The 11,633-nt window shown below is 39.7% G+C and overlaps 1 protein-coding gene across 7 annotated transcripts; it reads right to left on the minus strand.

The window, feature by feature from the left end:
* Window positions 1-65: 65 nt before the first annotated feature.
* Window positions 66-11,199, minus strand: etf1b (eukaryotic translation termination factor 1b). Of its 7 annotated transcripts, none has more exons than XM_079599848.1 (12): window positions 10,790-10,975; window positions 10,343-10,448; window positions 9,383-9,494; window positions 9,062-9,237; window positions 8,688-8,827; window positions 8,465-8,603; window positions 8,183-8,373; window positions 7,968-8,097; window positions 7,652-7,822; window positions 7,483-7,547; window positions 1,905-2,052; window positions 175-1,828 (listed from the first exon to the last, which is right to left on the minus strand). In XM_079599848.1, exons 4-12 carry the CDS (start codon window positions 9,222-9,224, stop codon window positions 1,746-1,748), a joined length of 1,230 nt encoding a protein of 409 aa, XP_079455974.1. In that variant the 5' UTR covers window positions 9,225-9,237; window positions 9,383-9,494; window positions 10,343-10,448; window positions 10,790-10,975; the 3' UTR covers window positions 175-1,745. The 7 variants fall into 7 exon arrangements, with proteins under 7 accessions (XP_079455972.1, XP_079455974.1, XP_079455975.1 ...); XM_079599849.1 differs by having other exon boundaries at window positions 9,373-9,494; window positions 10,790-10,974; XM_079599850.1 differs by having other exon boundaries at window positions 9,383-9,491; window positions 10,790-10,942.
* Between the last annotated feature and the right edge of the window lie 434 nt (window positions 11,200-11,633).

Raw genomic sequence — 11,633 nt, forward strand, 5'->3', positions numbered from 1 at the left:
AAGGTACAAAGCGGGTACAGACGGACTACGTCATGATCATAATCTAACAACATTCGTGGTTGGTCACCGATTGACAAAAAGGGTTTTGTCCGTTTTGTAAAATGTACAGCTATTGGCTGCCGTCTGGTACTAGGATAAAGAATGGGGTTATCCCCAATGATTCACATATTATTTAAAATATTGCTGATTGTATGCTGGTGACAACTATGTCAGAAGCATCAAGTAGATCTAAAAAATAAATTAATAAACGCATCAGAAAAATATCTGCCTTCCTTCTCCTGCTTATAATTAATTGACTTCCGCAACCTGCATGTGTTTGGAAGGCAAACTAATATTTTCAAACTTATCAAACTCAGAATCAATCAAGATAAAATAGCTTTGCAAAATAAACAAGCTATAAGTGCAATTTGCAAACAATGAGAACGTTTAATGTCTGTGTCCAGATGTAACAAATGATTTATACAAAATAGTGACGGATCAAAGAAAATGAGAAAATATACAACATAATATTCGCTAAAATATTTTGGGCCCATTATTTGGATATTTCTCTCCTTCTTCATTATTGGGTTATCTGTTCGTTTTAGTAGGCTTCAGAACATCAACCATGCCTTAATTGTTAAAGGTACAAAATATAACTGATTTGCAGCTCGTCTTTCTAAAAGCCAATCTGCTAATAAAATATGACTGGACAAAATGGAAAGAAATTAAAGGCTTGAAGTCTGTGGCAAGTCTTCTAAAAGGGAATGAAACAGCCAAACTGACGTATACTCACTCACACATCACAGTTAACACAGTAACCCCCCCACCCCATAATCGGTCCGAAAGGACACTCCCATGCATGTGTTCTGCCGGTAAAGCCGTCGTATACCAATGAGTGCTGAAGGCTCGAGCTAAGATTTTTTGTTCAGAAACAGCAGGAGGCTGAAGTTACGGTCCAGATGCTGGTACACTGTGCTCACATCTCACAAACTGCAAAATTCAGGCACTCATAGTTTATTTCGAGAAGTAGCATCTCCTGGGGGCTGAGGAAAACAAGCGAGGGAAATGTACTGTAAAAGACGGTTCTCGGTCTTCATGGAGGGATGGGTCCAGTTACTAATATGGTCCATTTGAGAGCAAGACACGCCTCAACGTGGGCACAATGCAATGGGAGGAGCGGGGTGTACCGCTGGCTCAGAGTGCACCACCACCACACTGGTTTACAGCAAAACAAGGCAACAAATCAAGTCTGGACTAACCAGGAAATTAAAACGCAGGCCTGGCAATGGGCTTGAGGTGGCTGGGCAAGTAGCACTGGTCTAATAGCTTGCTACTGCTTTCTTCATACACGGAATAAGAGAAAATATAATACATTTGAATAAAATACAGCAGCAGCAGCAGATGCCATTATAAAAGGAGAGGCAAAATGAATAAAGGAGTGAGATTAAAAGGGAAGAAAAAGTAGATCTGAAAGCCTAGTGTTTTGTGAAGAGCTGAGGCAGGGCAGGCAGACGGGCCACGGCTGTGATGTTGCGATGACCTGCTAGTTAGTGGAGAGGAGAAATCTCCACCTCTTCCAGTCCAGAGAGGGAGTCACTGTATTCTAAAGCCAGGGACACGCAGACCATCCGCCGCCATCTCAAATTCTTATTCTCCCTCCTGCTGATTCCATCTCCTTCGCTCCCCTGCCGTTTGCGGGGTAGGTGAAGGGGGGAGGGGGAGGGGAGAGGGATCTTATATTTGAATTTTATGTCAGTCCCGACTACCTAGTAGTCATCTAAATCGAAGAACTCATCATCATCTCCCTGGTACTCCATGCCTTGGAAATCCACCCGGTACCTCAAGATTCCTGGGGGGAAAAAATTTATTTTGATAAAACAATATGTTTCCATTTCCTAACAAATCAAAATCTGTGGAGTACTTACCACCGATGCCTCCGAAGCCTTTCACAAACTGCGAGCCCTCCTGACTTTTGTCTGTAACTATTTCCAGCGTGGCCCCAAACTTCTTGTAATTATTGGCGAACCACTCAAGCAGTGGCATGCTCTCGATCAGCTCATGCTCCTGACCTGTCTAAAACAAACATATATGGTACCGTTAACATTATACATCGGCACACATTGGTTATAGTTAGTGGTGCACGATATATCGGCCGCCGATATAATATCGGCCGATATGGTCATTGTTTTACACATCGGTATCGTTCCGATGTCAAAATAGGGCCGATGTGAACAGGCCGATTATCATTCCTGTGTATTTGACGTGCGTGTGGGGGCGGGGATGTTTGTTTTTGCACGAGCGCATTTCAGCGCTGTGAACAGCGCTCGTGTGTAGGGGCGCGTGCTTTACAGAGGGTGCAACCTTTATCACGTCTCTCGTCAGAGCGAGGGGAATAACTGATACTGTGGGAACAGTTTTTATGTGGAGTGGTGCGTACTTTATAGTGGGCACCTGGCACACGATCAACATTTGTTATATCTCCCGTGCTGGACGGGGTGAGGTTTGAACCAGTGTTTGGCGCGCACTTCATTGTGGGCACGCGAACTAGTCATTACACCGTGCCCTAACTACACGCGACGCCGCGACACGCGATAAAAGGTATCTTTTCCAAATCAGAGTTTATGTCCTAACCAGCCGCGACGGCGACACGCGACGATTCTATTTTAGAAACTGTTTCTATTTTTCTGCGACGTCGCGCTGGAATAACAAACACAACGTGTGGCAATGATAATCTCAGGCACTGTTTATGTGCTTTATTTAATGTTAAAAGCGTGTAATGTGACTTTTAATATAATTTAGTACTCCCAGCTTTGTAGCTGTAAAAGCAACAATGGATAACTCACCTCAGATCTTGAAATTAAACAAATGGAAACAAGAACGTTCAAACTGAAGAAACAAATGTATTATTTGACAAAGATGGTTTAAGTAATTCAGTAACCTATGTATTTGAATACTGTTTAAATGGTGTAATATTTGTGAATTTGATTATGTAGCTAGCTACTTGTCCATTTTCTTGCGATTGCCGTCAAGATTACTCTCTGGTGCTGTGCACTTGACGCGAGAGCCCGTCCACACGCTGTTCTGATTGGCTCTGGGTTTTGATTGATTTGTACGCATCTCAAAGTCGCGTCGCGGCTAGAGTGGACAGACTTATTATTTGTCTTATCACATCGCGTCTGGTACACACAGGTAAAGGTGCCCAATATCAGTCATTACTGAAAATAAATTACAAAAGTAAAAAAAAAAAAAAAGTGTTTTGGAAAATAGCTCTTAGATTATCATAAAAATGTGTTTTCTATACAGAGATATCGACATCGGTAAATATCGGTATCGGCCATAACAGCAATATTAATATCGGTTATCGGTATCGGCCACAATATTCACATCGGTGCATCACTAGTTATAGTGCAAAGTAAATATTACGCGGAAGGGATAAGCGATCAGTACAGCCTAGGGATGCTCATATTGACCGCTTAACCATTAACCGAAAGTAAAAAATGTGACCGATTTATTAATACTATCAGTTAAACGGTTTAAAAGTTAAAAAAATATATATTTTTAGCTTTTTTTGTTGTTTGTTTGCTGCATGGTTAAAACAAATAGTATATAGCCTATATTTGTTAACTCACGGGATGCGTCGGCACTCGCAACCGCACGTGCCTAAAGACATATTTCGCTGAGCAAGCTAAATGAAGCAAGCAAAAAGCAGCAGCCTACTGTGTGGGACCATTTCGACAGAAAGGGCGAAGAAGTTACTTGCAAAATATGCTACGCGGTATTAAAATAAAGCAGTAGTGCAAGTACAATGCAATAGGCTATCACTTGTGAAGCAAACATACACAAGCAAATGAAAGGCACTTTCCGAAGTTGGCCACTCTAGCGATACGTTATCTCTGTATTCCCGGGACATCTGTGACCCCGACTAACCCCACATCATGTAGACATGTTACTTTAAAAGAAAAAAAGAACTAGACAAGCTGTGGATTGAGGAAGGCCTGCTATTTTTATTTGACAAACGTAGTCTGAAGGGGAAAAGAAAACTTTTTTTTTTTCCTCAAAGCTTCAACCTGATTCAGTGTTTTCTTCTTGTCATCTTAATTTGTTAATTATTTAAGTTTAAAAAAATATATTTAGTGTAGGCCTATTTTAGTTTTTTATATATATATTATTTAATTCTGTTTTTCTCTGTTGTCACTCAGAAATGCGTGATCATTGGATGTGGATCCAGGTTCTGTTGTTGATCTGTTCTGCTGCTGTTTGCATGTTAAAATAAACCCGTGATAAAACAATTGTGTCACAGACACTCGTTAATTTTATTTTTATTTAATGCCAATTCAATATTATAATCTTATCAGTTAACGATTAATAATCGGATAACGAGCGGCGGTTGTCGGTCGGGAAAATTTACCGAAATGAGCATCCCTAATACAGCCAAGTGTGCATGTGGTGAATGCATGGAACCAACCTTTCTCAGCCATTTACATATCCTTAAAGCTACACTGTGTAAGATTTACTCCCATCTAGCGGTGAAATTGAATATGACTACCAACTGAATATTACTTTCTAGCCCCTCCCATTCCGAGGGCGTTTTAACTCCTACGGTGGCCGACTGGCCGTATTATCTGCCGGCAGTCGCGAGTAATCTCCCCCTCGCATTCGTCACCGTGCCACTGAGGGTAAAAGCGTGAAAGGCGAAGCTTTAATTTCCAGGTATGTCCCTCTTAGGCTAATGTATTTTCAAGATGGAGGCGCAACATGGCTGCCGACTTTCGAGCGGCTCGCTCGTATGTATTCTGAGTGGCAGATTCTACGCTTACAAGAATACTTCATTAGTTGGAAGTAATTACACACGAATGAGCTCATACTTTTGAAAGAACAAAGTGTTTTTTGCTAAGAATCAACTTAAATGACACAGTGTAGCTTTAAGACATAACCAACCAAAGGGTTTCCATTTTTCCACACAAAAATGGAAAATTCTGTCATTAATTACTCCTCGTGTAGATCTTTTTGATGAAATCTGAGAGCTTTCTGTCCCTTCATAGACAGCTAACGGTTTAGTCCAAACTCGATCACGTTATATGATGAAATGATTGAATTTAGGCTTTTATTCATATATAAACATTGATCAGTGAACATAAACATAAGTTCAACAGAACCTGCTTGATGGCGTACAGAACGCTGCCCGCCCCACCCAGCCCTGGCCCATTTTTGAGGTTGACCACATTACCTTGGTCACAAAACAAATTTTTCTTCCTTGACATTTGATTTATTTTCGTGTCTTGTGTACAAGACGAATACAAGACCCACCGCCATATAACCATCAATAATCGCAATGAGCTAATAATAATCGCCAACTTATTAACAACACCTCATTTTACAGGGAAAAGTTTAAATATTATACTCGTATAAAAGGAGTGCTTTTGTTTTGCTTTGTGTGATTCGGTCCAAATTTGTACTAAAAGTTTTTGTATTTCATGAGACTTTATTGACTTTTCCATATATTAGGGAGTGGAAAGAGTATGGGGAGGCTGCAGACCTGGAGCCGGTAGATATAGGACCCAAACAGTTTTACGCCCCTGGCAGTTTTACGCCCCTGTTGTTCCTGATGCGTCCAGTAGGGGGAGACTGTACAGCGACACGAATTGAGGTATGTTTTAATATTTTTTAAATTAATTAATTTATTTATTTTGTATTGCAAATGAAAGGATACAGACATTAACAGTGAGAAGGGGGAAAAAAAACCCAAAAAAAAACAAGGGGGGTATACGGACATCAAAAGAGATTGAATTAGGCTACACAAATCAATACAATATTACATTTTGTCAATAAAAAAATGAAAGGTTCTTTACAACAGACTCAAGGATATTATTTGTTTTAGAAACCTTTGAGTTTAAAGGTTTTGCCATTGGATGGTTCTTTATGCATATGAAACTTGCCCAGAATTTACCAAAAAGTTCAGGACGATCTGGCTTAAATTTATCTTACCACGTATGTAGGACACTGTTTTGTAGCTGTATGACGACCAATAGAGAATAGTACAGCAGATATTAAATCGAGGATCCATATGATTACACGGTACTGTATGTCTAATGGTCTAAATATGGTTAATATCTAAATGTAACTTTATATAAATTCACAACAACATATTTAACTTAGTCTCCATATAAAAACATACGGTGAATAGGCCTATAACTGCAGTAGGTCATATCATTACTTGTCATAACACGTAGTTGATCCAACTATGTGTATTTTTAATTTTTCAATTCACAAAAACAAAAGTCTTCTGTAGGCGGAGTGAAGAGAGTGAACACCGACTGAATATCTGCATCTATTTTTCTATTTTAATCCGTGCAGATCTACACTGTAGCGTTTATATTTAAATGAACAAAAAACACAAAATTGGCAAGTCTATGGACGGGTTATTAATGTGTAAGCGTCGATTTAATGATGTTATTTCGCAGTATATCTCCCTACTGGACGCATCAGGAACAACAGGGGCGTAAAACTGCCAGGGGCGTAAAACTGTTTGGGTCCTATATCTACCGGCTCCAGGTCTGCAGCCTCCCCATATAGAGTGGAAATGGCTAACAAGTCAATAAGTGCTCCTCTGCTGCCATCTACTGGTTATAGTGGTATTTTCATGTCTTTTTTTATAAAAGTGTTTGTTTGCAACAAAGTGTTAGTTCTCCTTCAGATGTCATCTTTAAACTTTTAGTTTTACAAATCATCACATAAAAAAAACATTAAAATTGATTATACTTTATCCAGCATCTCAAGGCTATAAATAATAAAGCACTTGAAAGTCATTAAAAATGGCTTGAATTTCACTCTCAAAAGGTTGTATGAAGCCTGAGATGAATAATGTAAAAACATTTGACTATTTCTGCCACAATACCATGGTTTGGTTACAGTTAGTGTTCCTACGTTAAATCCATGGTGAATGATGTGGATTGAAAAGCCTTCTATAACTTGTTCGTTCATGGCACAATGTTTCTCTTGGTTTCCACATCAGCTCTGTTTGATCTAATATCTGGAGTTTATAACAAAAAAAAAATTCTCCTCACTGGATCTCCCAGCACTGTGTAGTAACGGTGTCGTGTGATCGAGCTTGCACTGCCTTGTCTAATATTGGTCAGAGCTGATAAACAGTCAACGCTGCGCAGAAGGACCTTTAACATACATGGAAACATTCCTTTGCTCAAAGGGCAATGTAGTCTCAGACTTTAGGATCTGCAATGCATAATCCTGATAAATCAAAACAGAACTGCAATGAGCTTGATACTAATTGGCTGATAAAACGCTAAAGATCAAGGGTTTTAACTTGAAAGCTGCTGGTCTCATTTCAGGCCATTAAATCATCAATGTTTGCTTGAGCATGGCCCTTAAACTCAAGTCATTCAGAGGAAAAAGTTCCAGACATTGGAGCATATGCACTACTCTTTTATAATAAATCTGCAGAACAACACAATTAATAATATGAATTTAGTTGACAGTTTTACATACCTCTTTGTCAGTGAAATGAGACTTGTCCTTCTCCTGTTCTGGTGTCAGATAGAGTGTCTTTTCATCTGATAAAAAAAAAAAAACCCAATGAGATTAAACCGAGAAAGGAATCATTTTATATTTTGCAAATATTGTGCAATTGCACGTACAAGAGAGAGGGTGTGCATACCATTTTCTGGTGTAGTATTTTCTCCATGACAACGTAGGACGTAACGCATAGTGTCCAGGTTCTCGTAAACTATAAGAATCTCCACCGCTCCCATTTCCAGCGCTTTGAGCGTGTCTTCAACTCCAAAACAATACTTCCCTGTGTCCTGACTGATCTCATCGAAATATCGTCCTGAAATCAGAGACACAAGTCACTAAACAAGAAAAAAAACACACCATAAAAACTACTGAAAGCCAAGTGTTTTAGGCCACAAAAAAATGTTCCCAGCATGTCTATCACCTTTATCAAGCCTGTAAATGCTTCTTGGATTAACTACCTATTAGTTTCTTTTCTTGGATGAACTTGACATTGGAGAGCACTTCCGCTGAGAGCTCAATGGCCTGGTTGAAACCGTTTTCTCCTCCATATGATATGTCAACCAGCTTGAGAACCTTTGCTTGTAACCTCTACAAGTGCAGAAGAACCAAAGTCAGAAAAAGAACCAAAACTCAGAATTAAGTTTGCAAATCATTTGATGCCAAGAGAACATACTGGATCAAACATGTCTGACTGGCTGAGCTCCGTCTTGAAGTCGGCCGATCCGGCAAGAACCAGTCCTGCCACGTTGACCTTGTCATTGGACACGAAGAGTTGCACAGCAGTCTCCGCTACCTTACGCACATAGTTATGTCTCTTCTCCATCCTCAAACGTGCAAATCGAAGAGCGGACTGTCCTCCTCTACCTAAAAGAAGGTTAAAGGAAACAAGTGGGTGAAATCAAAATTCTATAAAAGAACAAGTCACAGGCAGCAAGCGATTTGAAGACACGTTTACCATGTTTTTTGGGCAGGTCCACGGTAAATTTGTGCAGCACCTCCCTTGTGTTGCCTTGTAAAGTCCCAAACAGGGCACCACTACCATCGATCACAATGAAGCCAAACTTGCTGTCGTCTGACAACAGAGCTGTTAAAGCCTGTGAACAAAAAATTATAATAGTTGTTACAATAGATATGATAGAAGAATAGATGTTAGATAAATAGACAGATAGATAATTTACCTCAGTATGGAACTTGTTGTCACATAAATACAAGGATGTGTTGATTGGTTTAAAAGGCTCAAAATCAATGTTTACTTTCTTCTCTTTGCCTTCCTCAGTCACAATGGTGCCACAATACACCACCAGGCCATTAGGAGGCACTGCAAGATAAACAGCAGACTCGTGTGAGGGGATCAGGAGAGACCACACCTAATGAAAAGATTAAATCAGGCGCCACTCTCTATCATACCCACACATACACAGCAAATGTGTTTAAACTGCCAGTTTAATATTTGAACAGCATCAGTTTGAACAAGTTAAACATACCAAGTAAAATGAAATTCCATCATCTGAAGTTAAATGGCTCTTAGATGAAACTAAACCCACATATTTACCTTTGTTGTAGAGTTTGAGTCTCTGCTGTACGGAGGTAATGGCTCCTAGAACAGACAGTCTGTTGACTCTGCTCTTGATGTTCGAAGCCGTGCCAAACTCATCGGCCAACATCTTAGCAACACGCGAAATCTGATCCTTGGGTGGGATGATGAGGGATATCATACTGGTGCCATTTCTGAGGAAGAAGAGAATAGAACAGTCTGAGACCTTTTCATGAACATACAGTACCGTTCAAAAGTTTGGGGTCAGTAAGATGTGTTTTTATGATCATATTGTGAAATAATACAATTTAAAATAAGTGTTTTATTACGTGAATATACTTATTAATGTAATTTATTCCTGTGATGGCATAGCTGAATTTTCAGCATCATTATTCCAGTCCTCAGTCACATGATCCTTCAGAAATCATTATAATATGTTGTTGATTTGCTGCTGAAGAAACATTTCTTATTATTATCATCATCATCAATGCTGAAAACAGTTGTGCTGCATATTTTTGTGGAAACAATATTTTTTGTTAAAGATTATTTGAACAAAGTTTAAAAGAACAGCATTTAAAAAAGAAATATTCTGTAACATTAAGTGTCTTTACTGTCACTTCTGATCAATTGACTGTTCCCTTGAACTGTACTGAATGAGCATCATGCTAACTTGACATCTAAACTGTTTATGAGCATATTCGTCAGGTATATTCAGTACATTTGAGTCAGCATTAAATGGGTAGTTCATCACTTATAAAAGAGAAGATAACTGAGGTTGTCATTATGTTTAACATTCACTTTCATTGTAAAAACAATGGAACAAAACATACATAACTTACGTCCTCAAGGCGACTGGTTGAACAGCCACACTTAAGATAACTACAACAACGATGTTATCAAACCATAATGATAAAATCTGACATTTAAAAAAAATTACTAATCTTCTTACAAAAAAATAAAATAACGTAGGATATTTAGCACAGTCTCTTCCATGAAACACACGTCGCCTCCACCAGCCCGTTTTAAAGCGTCATCCCGAAGGTGCTTGACATTTCAAACGACACCACATATAACATTTCCCGCTCTTTATCCCACAACACAAAACTCTGTAAATAAACAGCTGTACAATGAGCTGTCTCGTTCTCCATCCACCATGCTTCTCTCTACAACATCTGTTAGCAAGCTGGTTAGCATGTGGTCCCTCCCCAAAGAACGAATCAACTCGCACACTGGTGGTGTTATTATTTGTCATTCAACACCCGTATGCAAATATAGAGGATCTGACAGGGCGAGCCTCACCCTCTGGCCGCCTCAAGGCTTTTGATCAACTTCTTAATCTTCCAAATTTCCACGTTCCTGTCCGCTGCGCTGGGGTCGTCCGCCATCTTCCTCGCGCTGTCTGGACCTGATGAAAAAGAGAATCCAACTTTAGCTTGCTAGCGCGAAGTGCTTGAATTGTCAGAGCTTTTAAATGCGGGTCATTCACTATGAAAATCTGAATGGATCGGACAGAATTGTTACTTGATTAAAAGGCGGCTTGTTGTGGCTGGAAGAGAAAAGAGCGACTCAAGTTTGATGCGCTAACTGGCTAACGCCAGTCCTGCGCGCGGGCCTCTCGCGCCCGAAAACATCCCTGCTGCCACTCGCCGTCTCGTGCAAAACCACCCTTTTGCAATATTTGATATTCAACACGTGATTAAAATAATAGATGCAGATTTATTAGCGACATTATTGCAGCGTACTCACAGACTAAAATGATCTGCTCCGCCGCGTCCGTACGGCAGGTATTTTGTGGTCCAGAACTGGCTCGCCGCTGTTTCCCAGTGACGTGATATACTTATCGTTAGCAGCCGGTTTGGTCTTGCTGCGCGTGGTGCTTCGATGGAGGCTCACGTGGGGAAAGGCAGAAATTCCATTTAGTATCACTTCCTGAAAACGCCACGCGTGGGGGTGTAGTTATATGCGTTATTGGAGGATTTAGCTGTCAAACAAAAAGGGTGGATTGGGTCTCATCACATCAGACCTCGGCGAGCCTGCGGGGTGGTGTTTGTGGGTGATTCGTACGAAAACGTTCAGGACAGGGCTGGGCTGCGTTTCTCAAATGCATCGTAAAAAAAAAAAAACTGGTCTGGTTTCTACGATGCCTTTTGAGAAACGCAGTCAGGCCACGTTTCGCCCTTGATATGTTGTTTTTGCATCGTTTCGCATTCTTTTCCTTAACATACTTTCCCCCTAATTTATTAGGCTACGCTACTGTAATGCATTTAAAAAAAAAAGTTTTCATAAATGCTTAATTTTCATGTAAACAATGCCAAACCAATTAGAAGAATGGGCTTAATTTTCGTTATAAACAAAATATTACTGCCCATTTCTTTTGAAGTAACTGAAACGACTCTGGCCCTTGACAGGTTTTTAGGATGCAGTCTTGTGGACAGACATTGTATCGTTTTTTTTTTTTTTTTCATTTGTTGCAACAACAAAAAAACTTAAAATAACAACCAGAGAAATTGTGACATTATTTTACAAATATTAAATTAGAATTTCTTTCATTATTGTATCAGAAAATTAAGCACAACCAGGACCTTTGGAT

This window comes from Phoxinus phoxinus (genome assembly GCF_949152265.1).
Source record: "Phoxinus phoxinus genome assembly, chromosome: 23".
Taxonomy (NCBI): domain Eukaryota; kingdom Metazoa; phylum Chordata; class Actinopteri; order Cypriniformes; family Leuciscidae; genus Phoxinus; species Phoxinus phoxinus.

Excerpts from the sequence above, each read along its gene's own strand:
- etf1b (XM_079599846.1), bottom strand. The coding sequence starts at position 10,428 with ATGGCGGACGACCCCAGCGCAGCGGACAGGAACGTGGAAATTTGGAAG. Across the intron at positions 8,828-9,061 it reads ACTCAAACTCTACAACAAAG|TGCCTCCTAATGGCCTGGTG; the intron begins GTAAATATGTGG and ends TTTATCTTGCAG. Across the intron at positions 7,823-7,967 it reads CCAAGAAAAGAAACTAATAG|GACGATATTTCGATGAGATC; the intron begins GTAGTTAATCCA and ends CTCTGATTTCAG.